The sequence below is a fragment of the Electrona antarctica genome, assembly GCF_951216825.1.
Source record: "Electrona antarctica genome assembly, chromosome: 13".
NCBI lineage: Eukaryota > Metazoa > Chordata > Actinopteri > Myctophiformes > Myctophidae > Electrona > Electrona antarctica.
Window position 1 is genome coordinate 31,589,897 of NC_136794.1, and position 20,920 is coordinate 31,610,816.

The 20,920-nt window shown below is 40.5% G+C and overlaps 2 protein-coding genes and 1 long non-coding RNA gene across 6 annotated transcripts; 2 read left to right on the top strand and 1 right to left on the bottom strand.

Moving 5' to 3' along the window:
• Positions 1-616: 616 nt before the first annotated feature.
• On the top strand, positions 617-6,711 carry LOC306934934 (granzyme B-like; the record flags this gene model as incomplete). Its single annotated transcript, XM_079517757.1, has 5 exons — positions 617-662; positions 899-1,055; positions 1,264-1,414; positions 2,323-2,586; positions 6,697-6,711. The coding sequence occupies 5 exons, from the start codon at positions 617-619 to the stop codon at positions 6,709-6,711; spliced, it is 633 nt and encodes a 210-aa protein (XP_079373883.1).
• Positions 6,712-10,198: 3,487 nt separating this feature from the next.
• LOC306935256 lies at positions 10,199-12,138 on the bottom strand. Its single transcript, XR_013791373.1, has 2 exons — positions 11,663-12,138; positions 10,199-11,470 (listed from the first exon to the last, which is right to left on the bottom strand). It is a non-coding gene; the product is annotated as an uncharacterized lncRNA (long non-coding RNA).
• Positions 12,139-12,258: 120 nt separating this feature from the next.
• LOC306935807 (RWD domain-containing protein 3-like) lies at positions 12,259-20,362 on the top strand. 4 transcript variants are annotated; one of them, XM_079519026.1, is made up of 6 exons: positions 12,408-12,449; positions 14,227-14,299; positions 16,385-16,620; positions 18,440-18,661; positions 19,388-19,506; positions 19,674-20,362. In XM_079519026.1, exons 3-6 carry the CDS (start codon positions 16,402-16,404, stop codon positions 19,798-19,800), a joined length of 687 nt encoding a protein of 228 aa, XP_079375152.1. In that variant the 5' UTR covers positions 12,408-12,449; positions 14,227-14,299; positions 16,385-16,401; the 3' UTR covers positions 19,801-20,362. The 4 variants fall into 4 exon arrangements, with proteins under 4 accessions (XP_079375150.1, XP_079375151.1, XP_079375152.1 ...); XM_079519024.1 differs by lacking the exon at positions 14,227-14,299 and having other exon boundaries at positions 12,259-12,449; XM_079519025.1 differs by lacking the exon at positions 14,227-14,299 and having other exon boundaries at positions 12,259-12,449; positions 18,443-18,661.
• Positions 20,363-20,920: the final 558 nt, after the last annotated feature.

The window sequence follows — 20,920 nt, forward strand, 5'->3', positions numbered from 1 at the left end:
TCATTCCTGTCATTTTCAATCTTCTGTCCATAAAGCAGAAATATCCTGAAATATGGCAGCGCTAAAAACCTACCTTGGTATTGATGGTTTTCCAGGAAAACCAAAATCCTAGTTAATTTAACTCTGTTTATTATTAGTTATTTTAAGAATAAAGAGTATTTGATGTGGTAAATGGAATTCAAATGTTCAATCTTCCAGAAAATCCTAATGATCTCAGATATTTCATGAAAACAAAGGTTAACCCTCTGGCGTCTTGGCATTTTGTTTGAAAATACAAAATGATTTGTCATGGCTGGTAAGGCTGCATCAATTGCAATTTTTCTGGTTGGCTGTATGTCTACAAAAACTAATTCTAATTCTAAATATTGTGATAATTGTTTATGAAACAGCGCTAGCGTGTGGAGATTCCGGCCTTCATACGGTTTCACAAATGGCAGATTTTATTTAGCTTTAATCCATTCATGCGCATGAAGAACAGGCTGACCACAGACTACGGAGTCGTTTCTATACAGACGCAAACATGGACCCTCGGTTTCCTGTGGAGGTTTGGAGGGTATGAGTAGAACTCTTTTTGGCAGATCACCAAAATCGCATCTCAAACTGTTCACATACAATGATGCTCCTCTACATCATAGCTGTACTTCAGCTGCTGTCCTTCACTGGTAAGATTACAATTTTTATTGGCTTTGTAGTTCTTTTTCAAAGTTTCATTCAAATTTTTACAGTGTGTTGTAGCCTATTGTTCGATCTGTCGGGTGGAAACCAGACATCTACAAAACTGTTACTTTTCATGATTCAAATTCAAAAACGGCAAAAGTAGCACATCTACAAATAAAAAATATAATATTCAGTCCTAGGTTATGTGTTTTACATTCTTATTCTGTGTTTTTCATGTAAGGGGCTTCTGAGAGCGGCATAGTGGGAGGAAAGGAATCCAAGCCTCATTCCAGGCGCTACATGGCAGAACTTCAATGCCGTGGAGGTCATGTTTGTGGAGGCATTCTCATTCGAAAAGACTTTGTTCTAACCTCTGCACATTGCAAAAAATATTGCATGTGAGTTTATTTTTTCTAAAAGACTAAGATTTTGATATTTCGTCGACTAAGACTAGACTAAACAATGTGAGATGACTAGGACTAAAATTAATGGTGTGTTATTCAAAAGACTAAGACTAAGAGTAAAAACTAAATAGTATTAATTCATACAATAAATAATGAAATAATACATCAAGGCTATTTAACCTGAATTTTGGTATTATTTCAGTGATGAGTCTGACATGATGGTGGTACTTGGAGCACACAACAGAACAAAAAATGAGGCGAGCCAACAAAAGACCCCAGTAGCCAAGTACCATCCACATCCTAAATATGATTACAATGATGACGAGAACCCATATGACATTATGCTTCTTAAGGTAATCTCACATTTTGCTAAACTAAACTGAAATCAGTTCTGTGTCTTATTTATATATAAAAGGAAACCCACCTTTTTATGCAATACCAATTGTACCCGTTGTACTGTACCCAATGTCAGAATACCCTTTGTAAGATCTCTTTTTCTGTCTGTTTGACATTTGTTTTGTCCTTCTAATATGAAAGGAGACCGTGTTTTTCGTTTTTTTTAGCTGGTTTCTGCCCGACAGAAGAGATATACAAAATTTAAATCAAAGATAGTTTAAAGGAGAGGGGGGAAACAACATATTTAAAGACATAATGTACATACATTTCTTCTCAGTTGGGAATGGCAGTGTGTGTTGCATCAAGATTAAACCATATGTTTGATAAAAAAAAGATTATTTCATGATCAAAGTCATTAAGCCAGCAAATACATTTGAACCATGCATTTGTAAAGTATTAACTCATGCAGTCATAACTCACTTGCACAACACCATAGGCCTCTTAAATACAGTAGCTAGGTCTCTGTAGACTTGATTGTAGTTTGACCACAATGGTGCAGTATAGAGTGATGTGCATCTTCTCTCCATCTGTAGCCTACTGTACACATACTTACTGAGATATTGCCTATACTTGTCATCATATATTTTACTTTTTCTGTAATCAAATGTTTAAGCTATTTTAAATGGCCAAGATGTGCCTTCTTATACCCCATAACCGTTAGTGTAAAATAGGTACAATATAATGTGTACTAATAGCAGGCTGTATGTAATATAATGTGATAGCATTGGAACATGAATCAAAATGCTTTCATTAAAATGTATCTAATCAAATCACTGATAAATCACATGAGTGGAAAATCAAGACATGCGTGTAACTTTACACATAGAAAAAGATAATCTGAGAACTGCTCTGTTCCCTTTCACAGTTAGAGACAAAAGCCAAACTAAATAAATATGTGAGAAGCATTGGACTTCCCAAGAAAAATGCAAAGATTTCTGCCTGCACTGATTGCCTAGTGATTGGCTGGGGTCTAACTGGACCCGGGACCCCTGCCTCTGAAGTACTGAGAGAAGCCACAGTCAAGATAGAGTTCAGCGATACATGTGAAGAGAAGTGGCAACAACACTTCGCCAGGGACCAGATGATATGCACCCACGCCAACAAGAAGACCAACGTGGGAATTTGGCAGGTATTTGGAACATACATTTATTTAAGTAGCCTATTAGAAAAAGATGATTTAAAAGGTAGGCCTAAGTGGTATTTTTTTAAACAAAAAAACGTTGTTGGTTAAAGCACTATATTCTGATAGTAATCAGCACTACAGTGTTGACAGATAGTCACAAGGGTCTCCTTGTCTCTTCAGCTCTTTGATCATCAGAAAATACAATTTCAGGTATAGGTGAAACATTTTCAGCCAATCAGGAGAGAGTACTCATTTATCATCTTATTTTTTATAGTGTTCCAGTTCCAATCTTGTCTACGCATTTCTTTGTGTCATTACTTCCAAATTCACTTATTTAATATGGAATGGTATACCAGGATGATCGCCTCAAAACACAGTCGCCTCGGGCGTTAATCTGGTGGAACGGTAGTGCCTGTGGTAATGCAGAGACCGACGTAACCTAAATGTAAACTACCGGTATGCCTAAACGGTAAACCTAACCTTATTCCTAACCTTAACCTCAGTAAAACGGTGCCAAAACCTAAGCCTATTCCTAAACTTAACCTCAGTAAAACTATGTCTAACCTTATCCTCACCTCAGTAAAAACAAATACAAGAACCGCCCAACGTAAAACTATGTCTAACCTTATCCTCACCTCAGTAAAAACAAATACAAGAACCGCCCAACTGAGTGGTTGGCATGCAGTCAGTGGAAAAAAATCCGGGTTTTTTCAGGCGAGCCTTCCAGTTACCTTAACAGGATAGATGGCCAGCAGATGGGGTCGTTGCCCGTGCCAGCCGTATTTGTATAACACTAGACCTGTACGTGCCTGTCGCAGTCGGCCACCGGCCTACTTGGGAACGATGCAACTTGGGAACCTAATGATATACGTTGTCATAGCACCCGTTTTAACTGTCAGCCGGTGTCCCACATGGAGATCTGTGTATGTGCCTGTGTTCCAAGACTGCAAACTGAAAAGTGTACTTGGCAATCAATTCGGTTGGCTGAGGCAGAGGCTGGAAATTGCACAGGTGAAAGGAGTTGGCCTCATAGGCCCACTGGCAGAGCCTGACCCAGGTGAAAGGAGTTGGCCTCGAGGCCACCTGTGGTGGTGTGGAACGCGTGTGTCGAATGTGAAGTCGGTGGGTCAAATGGTTCTTGGGTTACGTGCATTACAACTGCACACACACGTACGCAGAGGCATTTATAGTAGGATGTCCCAAAAGGTAGCGGATCTGCGTTGTTTACATCAGTTTGAACCGGAACTGAAAGTCAGCCAGGTCACAGTAGTGAAGTGGGGCCTGTGTATCCGAGTGATCCGTTTTTTTAAACTAAATCAATCTAAGCTCTAATCAAGCGCCGAATATCGCATTTTTGCAGATGAGCCATAATGCATATAATTTAAAGACGGCTTGCGTGCTTGCACGGGTGTGCACGCGGGAATTTTGGCCGTTTTTACATGGTCGCGGCCTGGATCTCGCCGATTAACGTGGATTAAACAAAACTCGCCTTTACGGCTATGGCAAGCTGGACAGAGTTAAGGTAAACTCATCTTTACGGGCCCGGCACTTAAGCTCTGTATCTTCCTGACTGAGTTCGATATCTTGATTGGATAAAAGTGAAATCCCGAACTGAAAATTATTTTTCTGTTCAATAAATAGCTGGAGACATGGAGACTCCTGTTACTGAATGAGTACTATCAGAATATAGAGCTATTTAACACTTATTTTAACTAAAGAAAATCACTTACCCTACCTGTTGGGTGAAATGCTGTCATTGTCTCCACCAGGCCGAAGGCATGGGGAGAGAGTATGTTTTGCACTCCGTCCGTGTGTGTGTGTGTGTGTGTGTGTGTGTGTGTGTGTGTGTGTGTGCGTCCGGCCGTCCTTCCGTCCTTCCTTCCTTCCTTCCGTCCGTCTGTTACCAGCTAATCTCTGGCACCGTTAACCCGGTCGATGCCAAACTTTGCACACACACTCCCTGGATGCCAACGATGAACCTCTGCCCCGCATTTTCCAGAACGGCCTGTTATAGCGCCACCATGAGGCAGCTTTTCACATCTTTTACCTAAAACTGCACCGATCTGCGTGAAACGTTGCATGCACACTCCCTAGAGGCCAAGGACAAACCTTTGACCTGCATTTTCCGCATCTGCCTTTTATAGCGCCACCAGGAGGCCGACTTTTGTAAAACACATTTTTTGATATTACTCCTCCAGATTCTGTCCAAAAATCTCACAAATCGTTATACAGTATCTCTATGGCCATGTGCTCAAGTCGGATCTGTCCGATATTTCATATTCCATCCTAATTGGCTATAATTGGCTTTCACAGTTTGCAAGATTGCCCCGTTTTGAACAAAAGCCTCAAATCATGAACACAGCATGCAATTTACGTGAAATCTTTCACACATTTTCTTACTAGGCTGAGGAATATATCCCACCCTTTTCACATTGGCCTGTTATAGCGCCACCAACAGGTTGATTTTTGCAAAACACATTTTTGGAACAAAATGCCTCAAGTCATCCAATTGCCATCAAAGGCAAAACATGTTTATATTACTCCTAAACATTTTGCCAAACATCTCACACCGTCCTATCCTCCTGGTGGAGACCTGTGCCCAGAAGGGCACTTTTTCTAGTTTATATCTGTTCTCCAAAAATAGCTCCTCTACAAGCATGCGGGCTGCAGATCGGCTATTTTTGGAGAAGAGATTTATAGACATTATGTGCAAATATAAAATAGCTGTGATACTTATATGTAAGTGGTTATGGTGAAATAAACCATTAACACTGGTTAGTTTGGAGGGGGCGAGGGGACTATGACATCACCGTTTCAGCATATTAGGCGGCATTCGCTGTACACACGGAGACGTGAAAGTCGCGTCTCCAAACTTTCCCACTCTGGAAGGTAGTTTCAAAATTAGCCGTTTAAGTCCCCCAAAACGCCGTCTCCGTGTGACAAAAAGGGCAGATCGGCTAATTACTTGCCGAGAAACACCGAAATCGTCCTCGTGTGTATACCACCTTAAATTGACTTGGTCATTGTGTTCTTTTCCTGGTCCACTTCTGTGGGCCTCCTCCTTGGCGATGAACTACAGTGTCTGTTTTGTATTTAATTTGGGCCCTGCTGGGGATATTGTCTTCACAGAAGCTGATATAGGGTGATAAAGTAGCCAATTTTATACAGATATCCTGAAATATTGGAATAACAAAGAGGACATACATTTTAATGCCAGCGTTACGGCTTTTTACACAGAACCATACAAAGCCGTCTTCGTATGTGCTTTAATCTGCCTGCGTTCTGCAATCAGAATGTGTGGCATGTTACAGTGTCAGCATCCAGTGTTAACATTGTGCTGTTTAAGATTACAGGGTGTTTTCCAAATGTATTATTTATTTATAAGTAAAGGTGTAAAGTTGTATAACTCACCCATTCAGTTGTAAAAAAAAAATCACACCTGTGAAGTGAGGTGCGCTCTTATCATCATACATCACATAACGGCCAATCACTTTTGGCGTCCACACTTTTCTGTCCTCACTTTTTATCATTAATGCGTACATTGCTCAGCTAATCAAATCACCACTATGGGGTGCTCAGCCAATCAAATAGGAGGAGTAATAGAGGAGTAATATTAAAAAATATGTTTTACAAAAGTCGGCCTGGTGGCGCTATAAAAGGCAGGTGTCAAAAATGCAGGTCAAAGGTTTGTCCTTGGCCTCTAGGGAGTGTGCCTGCAACGTTTCATGCAGATTAGTGCAGTTATAGGTAAAAACAAATTGAAAAGCTGCCTCATGGTGGCGCTATAACAGGCCGTTCTGGAAAATTTGGGGCAGAGGTTCATCGTTGGCATCCAGGGAGAGTGTGTGCAAAATTTGGCATCGACCAGGTTAACGGTGCTGGAGATTAGCTGTACAGTGTACACGGACACACACACACACACACACACAGACACAGACAGACAGACAGGTGTCATACACATGCTGGTGTAGAGACAATGAGGGCCATAATGCGTCTGTATTTAGCCTTTTTTCCCCCTCTGTGTTCATGTGCAGGGAATGTCCATGTGGTCCATCTCTGGTGCGTTGTCCAGGATCAGAAATTTTATCAAAAATGTCTCTTAATTACCCCACTCAGGTTACACAAGATTGATAGGAGCATTTCCCCTATGTGCCAAAGATGTAAGATAACAGAAGGCTGCCTATTGCATATGTTATGGAGCTGCCCACTTCTGATTGATTACTGGAAGTTCATCATGTCTACTGTCTCTGATATCATAGAGGTTGAAATACCACCTGATCCAAGAATTTGGTTACTGGGTGACGTTACGTTGATCAACACAAGTTATTATAAAGAGTATTTTGTGTTACTCGCCAGTACAGCTGCGAAGAAAGTCATCTTGGTTAATTGGAAATCTGAAAACTCACCTTCACAGAGACACTGGCTGAATGAGCTTTCATCATACTGTACTCCTGAAAAGATACTGTACAATGTAAGGAGAAAGCCTGCTACTTTTGAAAAAATATGGGGTAGGTTCTTTGAGGTTCTTCCGTCAATATCTCCTCTGGGTTGATTTTGTTTTATTTATATTGTTATTTTTATTTATTTATCCGAGTTGTTGTCAAGTGGTGTTGTGTACAATACAGAGTAATGAGAGCTGTGTAGTTTACCTTTCTGGGGTTGGGGTGGGGGGTGGGTGGGGGGGTTTGTTTTTTGCTGTTTTATGTCTTTTCTTTTGAGTTTGTCTTGTCTTGTTAAAAAAAAAAAAGGAAATCATGATTCTGTAATTCATTGTTTTGAATAATGATGATGTCTGCATTATCAATAAATAAACCTTTAAAAAAAAAAAATGTCTCTTAATTGGGCCTCACTTGATGCTCATTATAAGTCTAATCGCTCTGCATCTCATTGGAGGGCTATAGACAGTTCAGAATCCTGCCTACAATGAATTTGATGTGGATTCTAAGCTAAAGCTAAAGTAGCTAAAACTTTAGCTAAAGTGCAGCATTGGAAGGTTAGCATGCTGGTAAAAAGTAAAAAATCTGTAAAAAATTACCAAACCTGCATGATGTCATTAGTGGCCAGATTTCTGAACGGTCCATATGCCTCATCTGAAACAGAGAGTACCGTAAACATAAATTGTGCCTTCTGCCATGTACAGTATAGTTGTTTCTACCCTTGAACTTTAGTGTGTGTGTGTGTGTGTGTGTGTGTGTCACGATGTGAGTAGCTATGACCTCCCGTTTGACAGGCATGACTGGGTTGTGGATCGCTGCGGTACAGAGGTGCGGTACGTCATTGACTATTATGATGCTGGCTCCATAGACCAAATGCAGCAGACCAAAACCATTCTGGATGTCAGGCCCGCTCTGGACTCCCTCAATGCCGTCTGGGACCGTATGAGGGTGACATGGTGGAGGTGGACACATTGATGCTTAACTTTAAACGATATAAGTCTGGCTTTTTTCTCAACACTATTTTTCTAGTTGTTCCCAGATCTCTCTGGTATGTGAAGCTTTACGCTCAAAGAAGTGATACATTTTTTTATCATAATGGATTGGCACGATGGAAGCAACTACAAAAATAGGCTTGAGAGAAAAAAGAGAATATAAATCCTTTATCGCCTTGGTCCCCCTCATCCCAAATCATACCCCTGGCTGATCCCTTGCTTAGTCCAGTGGTTCTCAACCTGTCGGATGACAGTGAAGTGACAATATAAAGACTTATGACTGTTTTAATGCCTTACTGCGTCAAAAGTAAGATCATCAAACGATCTATAAAAAAGTGTCAAACATTGGCCAAATTATAAGAAAGGCAAACATTATTGATTGATAATATTGTGAAAATGGCAGATCTACAAGTTCCTGTTTTGGAAGCTTGTAGATGGGCTATTTTCATAATATTTATATTTATTTATTTTTTTTAACTATTTGTATGGCTTTTTTGCCTTAATTTGATAGGGTACAGTAATGTGACAGGAAAGGGGGAGAGAGATGGGGGGGAAGACATGCGGCAATGGCAGACAGGCTCGGGACTTGAACCCGCGGCACGCCATCAGGTTGGATTACCTTTTTTTTTTTTAGCTCCACGGAAATTTTCCCTGATAATCCGAATTAAATAAATGGTGTCTAAAAAGATTAGTGTTTTATTGTTGGTGAGAAGGGCAGCTGAAAAGTGCAATTGTGTGTAAAGCAGCAACAATGCGCTAGATTGGCTGTCACTCTGGGGGGGGGTAGGCGACCGGAAATAGGCCAATATAACGGCATAAAACTGCCCCAAAACGGCTCCGAAACAGCAAAAATGTTGCGCACGCGTGAAGGGGGGCCCTTCGAGCTTCAGTGCCCACTGCCCAGGGGCCCTCAGAGGTGTTAATCTGGCCCCGATTACCGGCCTAGGTGCCTGGACCGCTCAGCCAGCCCAGGCCACTGTGGAACCTAACTTAACAATGCCTCAAGTCCTACAATTACAAATGCTTGTCAGGGTGTGGGTCCCCAGTTCAAATATGATTATTTTGGGAGGTCGCGGCTTAAAAAGGTTGAGAACCACTGGCTTAGACACAGGGTTGGCACGGTTTAGGTGGAACGGTTGCAATTCATAAAAGGTACGCATCATTTATTTACCCATAACTTTTATTTTCTGCTCTATTGTCTACAAAGTCACTCTTCTTTTTGTCATTAGTGAAGCAGCTTGAGGATTTGTATCTCAACACTGTCAGTTCTCTTTCAATTCCAAAATGTAAATAGAAACTGCTACATGGACCCGTTCTCATTTGAGTCGTATTCCTACCCAGCCTTTAACCAGGCCTAAAGTGTATTCATGATAAATTGAATCCACATGTAAACAGAACCTGTGATTCATCCGTTTGTTCATTCTTAGTATTGTTCGGTATAGTTTGAATATGACAGGTTGTTTTGTTTCCATGGTAATACATGAGCATTACTTGCACAAGCGGAAACAAAACAAGTATGTCCAAAAAATCGAACTGAAGGATTCAGATCGCTCAATTGATCGCTCAATTTAGTTTATGGGGTTCCTCGGGTTGAGAGATGACCTTGTAGATTCAGAATGTTCATTACTGTACAAATTTGCCATTGCTGCTATTATGCAAATGCTAGTGTTGTGATATTTCTGCTATTAAAACATATTTATTTTCATGCCTCTGGTATCTGAGTGGTATATTTTCCCGACCTAATGCTCAGTAACTAAAGTCTAGAAATTGACCAGAGGTCAAGGATGAACTTCAAGCCTGCTTTGCCTACACTGTTGTACTTAATATCCCCAGATTCCCAGCCATGTCAAACCTAGGTTCACTGCTGAGCTCAGCCTCAGACAGCCTTGCCTTCAGAAGTAGTGAGAAGGGGTTTTCAGGTGGTCCGTGGAAGTATTGCATGTGGTCCCTGGCAATGCATTTAGTAATGTATGATTTGTTTATTTTAGGGATGTACCGATGAGACAATTTGGCCGATATTGATATCCAATATAATTAATTGCGATGTCGATATGATCTTCTGTATTAAAAATGTGCAGCTAAAATGGCTTTTTCATTTTAACATACCGGTAATTAAAAAATCTGCTAAATCCGATATTTCATGCGTGTGCCTTAGTGCAAATCTCTATAAATTAAAGCTAATAAATGTAGTTCAAAATGTCAAACTGTTTATATTTGTTTCACTTGAACATAACAGATTATTCTAGTACATCTTTTGGCTAAAACAAATAATTGATGCATTTATCTTAGACTGAAATCAGATTCTGAAATTGAAAAACATTATTTGATTAATGCTATTTTGTATATTGAGCAGTGTTATGTATTCAGAAGTAACATCAAAGTGGAATAATAATGAAATTAGTGTTTAGTATTGCATTTTTATTTTGCGAAAATATACACAAGGTTGAAGTTGAAATGTCAGCTCACAGGATAGTCAGAGACAATTAAGCCGTCAGTCAAATAATCAAATGAGTATTCTTTACTATTCTGGAATTAGTCAAGGATACAAATAGTTTTTGATTATGCAAACCTATCAGTCTGTAGTGGAATTGCTTGGGGATGGAGGGGTGCATCACAATAGTCAATTTAGCCCAAACAATTAGACTCTCGTAGAGGTTTTTTTCGATTCTGACGAATCTCTCAACGAGAGTCTAAACGACGAGGTCCCCTTTAAGAGGGCACGTGTTTACGTTTCTGCCTCAAAATCACTCCTACCTTGTACAAATGCAAAATCTAAAAATAATCAAGATTGCCCCACATGTCCGGCGGGTGTACGGAAAACAATTACTTCCGTAGCGACCGTAGTTTTCAATAAAAAAATATTTTAATCCACTCCGTCCATACTAAAGTCCATACTCTGTCTCGGAATCTGGCGGCCATCTTGGTTTTCTCTCCATTGTAAATGCGCAACAGAACCCTGGCCACTAGGGGCGCGGCCAATGTTCTGTTGCGCATTTACAATGGAGGAGTATGGACGGAGTGGATTAAAATATTTGTTTTATTGAAAACTACGGTCGCTACGGAAGTAATTGTTTTCCGTACACCCGCCGGACATGTGGGGCAATCTTGATTATTTTTAGATTTTGCATTTGTACAAGGTAAGAGTGATTTTGAGGCAGAAACGTAAACACGTGCCCTCTTAAAGGGGACCTCGTCGTTTAGACTCTCGTTGAGAGATTCGTCAGAATCGAAAAAAACCTCTACGAGAGTCTAAATGTTTGGGCTATAGTCAACTGTTAGTCCTTTTTATCATCGGAAAGATCCCCAGCTTAGTCTAAAAATCCACGCTATTGTCCGTCTTCTGGTGGATAGGCTCTCCGGATTGCAGCAACCATGCATGAGGGGAGGATTGTTCCTTTCGCTACGCTTTCACCACGCAAAAGCCACTCCAAACAGAACTCATAGGACGCGAGTCGACATTGGCTGTAGAGAAAAGAACAACAAAGGGGCGTTTAGAAGATGCATTCATATAGTCAATGAAATACAGACCATATTAGGCCTATAAAATAAACTGTATGAAATAGAATGTATTCGTATTACTGTTACTAACAGTAATACTACAAACAGTGTTAGTATTATAGTTATTAAAACATATTATATATATTTGCTACTTACATTGGAATATAACTAGCTGCGAAGTGTAAATATTTGAAGTTTGCACCAACGTACTGGACCCAACGTACTGTAATTCTGCAAACTGTTAATAAATTCTTCAATCAATTCAATCAAATCAGCTTCCTGTTGTAGTGCCCGGCGTTCATCCATTTCACGTAATTCCTCATCTGTATACTCGGGTTCGAACATATACGGCGCGCTACCATATTCAAACTCTTCTGAAAAATCTAATTCTTCATCAATATGTTCGGCCATTGTTGTTACCAAAAGCAATGGCTGTTATGAGCTGAATAATGAAGTAAAAAAAATAAACGCTCAAAATAGTATACAAAAGAATGGGAGAATAACAGTTGATCAAACACTTAAAAAGTACTTTGACTGCTAAAACAAAGACAAAGTTAGTAGGACGAGAAGTCGACAACACGTGCTGTAAGCTGTTGATACGGCTAGTGACTAGTAGTACTGAGAGTCTGAGACTCGAGTCGAAATGTATGTACATAAATGGGATCTCAGAACCAGGAAGTCTCGCGAGACTCTGAGAGGAAGAGGTGGGACAAATATTTCCGTTCGCGTCCCTTGTCGGAATTTAAAGACGGTGCACGAGTGGAAAATGGTAGCTACCAGCCCAGGGCGTGCTACTTGGCCGTATCGTAATAAATATAACGTTTTAAATTCTTCTACATAACGGATAGTTGTTTGATAATGTCTGAAGCGGCCTTAGAAGAAGCCTCAGTTTTATCCTCCATTTACTGCGGAGAGGGGGAGTACCAGCTCTTACAACAGTCCGGTGAGGAATTATGCAGATTGTCATCAGTGTTCATGTTCACACAAACACTCATGTAAACAAACACGTGTTTTCATGATTATTTGTGATCACACGCACACACACTCGCTCTCTTAAGTGCAAGTGTGCAACTATGTTATTATTATTATTTTTCAACACTATTTTTGTGTTGTTCCCAGATCTCTGGTATGTGAAGCGTTACGCTCAAAGAAATGCTAAAACAACACATATATGAAATATATGTGAATAATCTTGTCAGCTTCATTATACTGTATACAATTTACAATTTAGGCATTTAGCAGACGCTCTTAATCCAGAGCGATTTACATTAAGCAAGAACAAAAAGCATGGGAATACATTAGCCCCATATGTGCCCTCTCCCTACGCTCATTCTGTAGCTACAGAATGAGCGTAGGGAGAGGGCACATATGGGGCTAGGGAATACATCACATATGTAAAATGCATTTATCGCGAAACATGCGTAAGCTAAGAACGTGACTAGAACATATCTATATAATGACACTATACATATAAACTATAACTAGAACATATCTATATAATGACACTATACATATAAACTATACATATATGCTATACTATGGTGTACATATATACTATGAAGTGCTATGACTACATACAATGCACTTATTGTGCTACATGACATGCTATAAGTCTGTTTCAAATGCTATATAAGTCTAAGAAGTGCTGTCTAAGGGGGGTAGGGTAAGTGCTATGGGCCATGATGGAGTCTGAAAAGGTGGGTTTTCAGACTACGAAAACCCACCTTTAGACCAAGCAAGACCAAGCAATTGCAAATGAGCCACCATCATTACATGCAGACAAAACAATGACAATGAGTCATCACTTTTACATGTTGATTGTCTGAGTGCTTGGTATCTGGTGTCTGAGTGCTTGCTATTCAGATGTAATTAAATTACAAGGTGTCAAGCACACCCATCAATGAATGAGAGTAACTGAGAGTAAAACACTGAAGAAATAGCTGTGTATGCAAATACATGTGTTTTGTTCTTTCTTTCTTACCGAACAAGTTTCGTGCTCTGACTTTTGGCCTCCGACCTCTAGATCACCTGCCATTTTGAATTATATGAAAATCAGTTAAAATGCATCTCCTGCATATTATTTGAGCCATAAACCTGCCATGCCATGTATACAGGGAGATTATAATGCACTAAAACGATGGTCAATCATTCTGTAAAACTCAATGGTAAACCTTGGATAAATAGCAAGCAATTACAAATGAAGCATTTTAGCTATTCCCTGAAAAATGAATATATACATGAGCTGAGCTAAATTTCACTATAATTGAAACAAATTAGAATGAAAACTGAAAAGCAAATACCCCAAATATATTCATACCCTAAATCTAAATAATAATAATAATAAACTTTATTTGTATAGCACCTTTCATACATAAATGCAGCTCAAAGTGCTTCACAGGGCAGGACACAAAAATAGAATACAATAAAACACAGTCAAGTAGTTAAAATGATAGAACAATGGCAAAGAACAAAATAAAAGTATAAAAACATAGAGAAAAAATAAATAAAAACACAACATGCAGCAAATCAGTCAGGACAGAGTAGGAACGCAGATATTAAAACTCAATTAAAAGCAAGAGTGAAGAGGTGAGTCTTGAGTTGAGATTTAAAAATTTCTACAGAGGGTGCGTGTCTGAGCTGGAATGGTAATTTATTCCAGGCTGTTGGGCCGTAGAAGCAAAAAGCTGCCTCACCATATTTTTTTGTGCACATTTTTTTAGGCACTTCAAGCAGGCCAGCAGTGGAGGACCTGAGGGGGCGGTTAGGGACATATCTAGGAAGGCAGTCACGGAGGTACGAAGGTGCAAGACCATTTAGGGATTTATAAACGAGTAAAATAATTTTAAAATCTATTCTAAAAACCACTGGGAGCCAATGCAGTGATGTTAGAACTGGAGTAATGTGTTCTCTCCTTTTAGTTCTAGTTAACACTCTAGCAGCCGCATTTTGAACAAGTTGGAGTCTATCCGTCGATTTCTTTGGCAGGCCTGAGAGGAGGGCATTACAATAATCTAATCGAGAAAATACAAAAGCATGGACCAATGTTTTAGCATCATCTAAAGATACATATGCTCTTATACGTGCGATGTTTCGAAGATGAAAGAAAGCTGTCTTGGTAGCTTGATTAATGTGCGCATTAAAATTCAGATCTGAATCGATAATAACCCCTAGGTTCTTTACTGTCGACTTACTTCCTACATTTAGGTTACCGAGTTTATTTTTTATCAATTATTTTTGCTCATTAGAGCCAATTATAAGAACTTCTGTCTTATCCTCGTTCAGTTGGAGAAAGTTCTCACTCATCCAGCATTTAATGTTGGACAGACAGGATAGCAGTGGGTCAAGGGCAGAGGGGTCATCAGGGGCTACGGAAAGATACAGCTGCGTATCGTCCGCATAGAAGTGGTAATTCACTCCGAGGGCGCTAATGAGTTCTCCCAGCGGCAATATATAGAGGGAGAACAATAGAGGACCAAGGATTGAGCCCTGTGGAATACCGGAATCAATATTGTGCGTGTCCGATACAAAGTCGGCTAGGCTGACAAAATAGCTTCTTCCTGATAAGTATGAGGAGAACCAGGATAAGGCCGTGCCTGAGAGGCCTATCAAGTGCTCGAGACGTTGTATTAAAATTGAGTGATCAATTGTATCGAAAGCGGCCGTTAAGTCCAGGAGTAGTAGAACGGACACATGTTTCTTGTCGGCGGATACCCTGAGATCATTGATTACTTTTACAAGTGCCGTTTCAGTGCTGTGCCCTTTTCTGAAACCGGATTGAAATGTATTATGTATATTATTGTTCTGCAGAAAAATGTCTAGTTGGAGAAAGATGATTTTTTCTATTACCTTGCCCAGAAAAGGGAGATTGGAAATTGGTCTGTAATTTCCCAACACAGAGGGATCAAGGTTATTTTTCTTAAGTAGTGGCTTAACTACAGCCGTCTTCAGTGAGTCAGGAAAGATGCCTGAAATAACCTTACCAGTAACACAATTTATACATTTTCAGTCAAGTCAATTTTATTTAAAGCACATTTAAAAACAGCCAACGGCCAAGTGCTGTTCAACAATGGAAAAAACTAAATATCTACACATTGCACAAAATATAAACACATTATGCAAAAACATCACATATTACACATCAAGGTACAAAAAAGGGCAACAAATACAATAAAATAACGGCATCAAATACAATAAAATAAAGGCTTCTGGTAAACATTAAACAGTGTCCAACATTTCCCCAAGGTAAGATTTAAAAGGCCTGGGAGAACAGGTGTGTTTTCAGTCTGCTTTTAAAAGTGTCCAATGAGGATGCAGACCTAATAATTAAGGGTAGGAATTGTTCCACAGATTTGGAGTGGCGACCGAAAAGGCTCTGTCACCTTTTAACTTTAGCTTGGTGCGTGGAACCTTGAGGAGCCCTGATCTGTTGACCTAAGTGACCTAGTGTTATCCGGAGGAGGAAGCAGCTCACATGGTTCTCAGCAGGAAACTGGTGGATTGTGCAGTCCAAGTAGGGAATGAGGCATTACCCCAGGTGAAGGAGTCAGAGATTAAAAGGGTGGTGCCCGCCCATGGTGGGCTTTATAGTAAAGGCAGTGGATCAGCATAACTCAACGTCAACGCCCTTTAATTTGTTGATTAAAGGGGGATAATAATCATTGCTTAGTAATAGTATAGTGTTTGTAGTATAAGGTCTCCCTGTCACTCTAGCAAAACAGAAATTATCTCCAATGAGGAGAGAGCTCATACAAGATACAGTACAAACAAGTGAAATTGGAACAAAAAAACAAAAAACTGAAAGTCTAGGTGTGACTGAGGCGCACGCCTGAATGGGACGTTTAATAGGACTTATTGACTGTTGTGCTTTGTTTCTTCTAGCTGAGGACGGGCTGGTGATGCAGATCAATACAACAGTTGGAGCAGCAGAGAGAGAAGTAGAGTTGAGCCTGGTGTTCCGCATGCCCCCCCACTACCCTTCCTGCCCTCCTGACATCTCAGTGTCCTCTCCACTCCTATCCAGGGGGCGCTGTCAACACGTCAGACAGAAACTTCTGGAACAAGCCGCCACCTTACCTGAGGAACCAATGATCCATCAGCTGGTTGACTGGTTACAGGTAAAATAACTATCTATCATTAATGTTACAGTGACAACTTATTATACTTCATCTACTTGCCCAGACGCAGTTAACCTTAACCCGTTAAAATTGGAAAAGCATGTCTTCTATGTGCCCAAAAGAACAGATCTACAAGCTGTCGACAGCCATGACGCAGTGCGTTGATTGCTTGTATGTCTGTTTTTTGGGGTGGGCATGTGCAGCGCGTCACATTATGTTTTGGACAGTGCAACATGAACCACCTGACCAGACCACCACCCCAATACAATGTATTCATATTAATTTGCTGGACATTTCTCTCTCAAAATGACAACCCTTCTGCTAGTGTTACTATCCTGGACTTGGTTTGACAGACATTCTGTTATTATTCTGTGGCTTAGTCCCCTCAACTGGCAGTGTGTGTGTGCGTGCGTGCGACTGTGCATGCGTGCGTGAGCCACTGTCAACTTTGCTCTGTCAGACAATTCCAATTTACAATTTAGGCATTTAGCAGACGCTCTTAATCCAGAGCGATTTACAATAAGCAAGAACAAAAAAACATGGTAATACATCAAAACATAAAAAAGTCATCATGAATCCTACGTAAGCTTAAGAACCTAACAGTCGAATATCTATCTAAGGAAACTATGTGTATACAGTATAGAGTGCTATGTCTACATAAAGTGCTATTTAAGTTACATAAATTGAGCCTGTGCATCCGCCTGTAGGAGGTCGAGGCCAGGGCAAGTACTACGGCAATTGCTGTGGGCTAAGATGGAGTCTGAACTGAAGAGGTGCGTTTTCAGACTGCGGCGGAAGATTGGGAGTGAATCTGCAGTTCTGATTGTAATGGGAAGTGCATTCCATAGTTTTGGAGCCAGAAGGGAGAAGAGTTTGGGAAGTGTGGAGCGTTGTCCTGGCGTTTTTAGCAAAGGTACTTCCAGCTTCCCTGCGTCTGCTGATCTGAGCGCTCAAGAGGGTTTGTAGCGTGCGATCATACTTGCAAGATATGGTGGTACCATACCTTGGTTGTTTTGAATGCCAGCATCAGAGTTTTGTACTCAGAGACCGGGAGCCAATGGAGGGAGCAGACTCTGTCTGATCTTTGGTTTTTTATTTTGATTGTGCCCTCATGCTCATTTGAGCACAGGTAGAGAGCCTACATGTGTTTGGGAATGTTGTTGAATGTTATGTTATTATTATTATTAGGTCAACAACACTACAACACCAGTCAAACATTTCCTCACATATTGGGAAAACAAACATTGAAAAACATAGTCTTTCACCGCACCCTGGTGGCTCTACCAGTAAATACATTACACGTGCACGCAAGTGTATCAAATCTTTACCATCTCTTTCTGGTGAATTTATTGTACTATTCAATAAAGCATGAAAGCCTTTTTGGGCCTTTTTCTGCCTTTATTTGATAGGTACAGTAAGCTGACAGGAAATGGGGAGAGAGAGATGGGGAGTGACACGCAGCAAAGGTTGTCGGGATCGAGAGTCGAACCCGCAACACGATGTCAGACGAGGCCTAGAATAATAATTAAACGAGGTGGTCTGCGTGTAAACGGGCGGCGGTGGGTCAGGGATAGAGTGTCCGGATGGTAACCGCAAGGTTGCCAGTTCGAACCCGGGCTTCCCCAGAGTTAGTGTCGACGTGTCCTTGAGCAAGACACTGAACCCCTAATTGCTCCTGATGTGCTGGTTGGTACCTTGCATGGTTTCTGCTGCCATCGGTGTATGCATGTGTGTGTGAATGTAATGCACAATCTATGTAAAGCGCCTTGGATAAAGCCGCTATATAAATGCACCATTTACCATTTAAACTCTTTTACAGCAGTCTGGGGAGGTGACAGAGGGATGCGTAGAGGAGGAGGAGCGTGTAGAGGAGAGAAGAGGCGAGGAGTGGACAACAGTATTGTCCCTGGACCACATGCGCTCTAGAGGACGCTACGTCAAACTGCTGGAACGCTGGAGTCAACAGCTGCAGCTGACTGGGAGGTTGCTGCTCGGACGACATATACTTATCATACTACAGGGAACCAGGCCTGACATCAAGGTACAGTGGTACTGTAGACCGGGTGGGCATTTATAGGGCCCTATGTTCGTCAGAGCCTTACCCCTTATCTTTAACTTTTTTTTTACTATTTTGAAAAACATTTTCGAATAGTTCAAATAGCCGACCTACAAGCTCACAATGTGTCGATGTAGTGTAGATCAGACATCTAGTTGAACAATTTTAAAATGTTTTTTATAAAGGCAAAGACGTTTAGGGCTAAGGGGTAAGGCACTGGTGAAAATAGGGCGCTTAGTGTGCCTTTGACCAGTAGTGCACAAACTGGTCAAAATCTGAAAATACTTCACGGGTGATATTATGTGTATTGGTTTGCAGAATCATGTACAGCAACATTAGAATGGCAATGCAATTACATGACCCAATTAATGAAAAAAATACTGCATTGAGTAATTTCAGTGTCAATGTGTCATACTGATTGTTTACTGGTACATGGCATGCATTTGTTTTGTTTTACTCTTGAGAGCAGACTTTGGAGTGCCTTTCAAAACATTATACAGACATTAGTTTGCAGGAAGAAGTTTGTCCTGAATGCACTGGAAAAACAAACAAACTATCATTGTGGCATTTTGAGTGCACAGTGCATTTTCCTTTAGTTTTAATTTTAATTATTAAAAACATGGCTGAATGTTGATTATACTGCAGCAGTGGTACTTCTAAATTAGTATTAATGGGAATTAATCCCAATTTAACTGCTATGTCTCTGTATAGGAGTTTTGCCACCTCTTGAAGACAGTGAAGGTGGATGTAGATTCTTCAGGAAAGAAGTGTAAGGAGAGGATGATGAAGGTTCTCTGTGAAAGCCCCTCTTTCTCCCCCTATAGACATGGGTGTGTATTATTATATATATATTTTGTCTGCTGTGGCACAGTTCATATTCTGAAACACTTTAATCAGAACTGAAAATCGCCACCTCCAAATGCCATATAATCCATATCAGAATCACGGTACAACAACACTGGAGTTTTTAATGTATCTCTTTCTGCCTCTCTGTCAGTCCATCAGGTTTCATAGTGAAAGACTACCAGTCATTGTCAGAGTTGGAAGCAGTCTTCCAGGAACTCAACATGCCTGATGTCCAGCAACAGATCCTGTCTTCACTAACTGACAACAACCTGACATGACATGTTGTTTAATGTTAAATTTAACAACACTCGGCGTGACATGTGAACTTGTAGATCTGCTATTGTCGGTGAAGAGATTTGGTGGAGGGACAAAAGAGCAGACACAGTACAGATCCAAGAGTCAAGTTTACTACGTATGCAGGGTTTTAGTGCTTAAGTGCCTGAATATACACACTTTAACATGTGTAAACAAATGGAAAAACATGACGCTATCTCTGAAATGGTTTAATCTCTCAACTAAGAGGTCCTTGGCCCGAAAACCCCCTTGGCCCCTGGTGTAACAAGGTCCGATCATGTGACGAAGAAGACTCAAAACGTTGTTACGTTAATGAAGTAAATGCAGTGAGTTGTGCCCCCCTTTTTCTATTAGACGTTGTAGCCTACTACTTTGTATTTTGGCTCGGCGCCAAGGAAAGGAATGTGCATAGGGCAGGCTAATGTGTATCACATGCACAATGTTGTTTCTATGATTTGGTCCTGGACCTTGAGTTGATGTTATACATGATGTGTCTGTTATGAGTGTTTTTGTTTTTGTTTGTATGCATTATACTAAGACATATTGTTTGTTTGTTATTGTTGTTATTTGTTTTAATTCTTTAAATTATTATCCCCTTCTTATTGATCACCTGGCGGGGGAGTTTCCCCGGAAGGACGTAGGGCAAGGAACATTATTCCAACCAGTTCCTTTCTGTGAAGTTTCTTTCCCTTACTTTCACCAGTGAGTGACATCCGTCTTCGCAACATTCGACACGACATCTCGCTCGATTTATCTTGCTTAATAGTGATGTCTCTTGTGGCTCAAGTTTGCTTGATCCCACTCAGCGCCGTCCGAGTTGCAACCCGATTAGCCTCGGAAACCCAGATGTTTTTATTTCCAGGGAGAGAAAAAAGTTTGGGGCCGAGTCCACTTCAATATGGCATACAGTAGCGCAAACATCGATCACACTCTGCTGATTTCTGATCGTCTGCACCTTTGTTAAATTGACGCACACACATACATACACACACACACACACTTCTCGCTCTCTGTCGCTCTAATTAATTAGCCTATATTGGTCTGGTTCCAATTTTTGTCTGTTCACTTCCAATTTCAGTTATTTATCATGTATCTTGTATACGT

What these genes read in the sequence shown, in the direction of transcription:
- LOC306935807 (XM_079519024.1), top strand. Translation starts at nt 12,365, where the DNA reads ATGTCTGAAGCGGCCTTAGAAGAAGCCTCAGTTTTATCCTCCATTTAC. An exon ending in CCAGCTCTTACAACAGTCCG is followed by an intron (nt 12,450 to 16,384) that starts GTGAGGAATTAT and finishes TGTTTCTTCTAG; the next exon opens with CTGAGGACGGGCTGGTGATG. An exon ending in AGCTGGTTGACTGGTTACAG is followed by an intron (nt 16,621 to 18,439) that starts GTAAAATAACTA and finishes ACTCTTTTACAG; the next exon opens with CAGTCTGGGGAGGTGACAGA.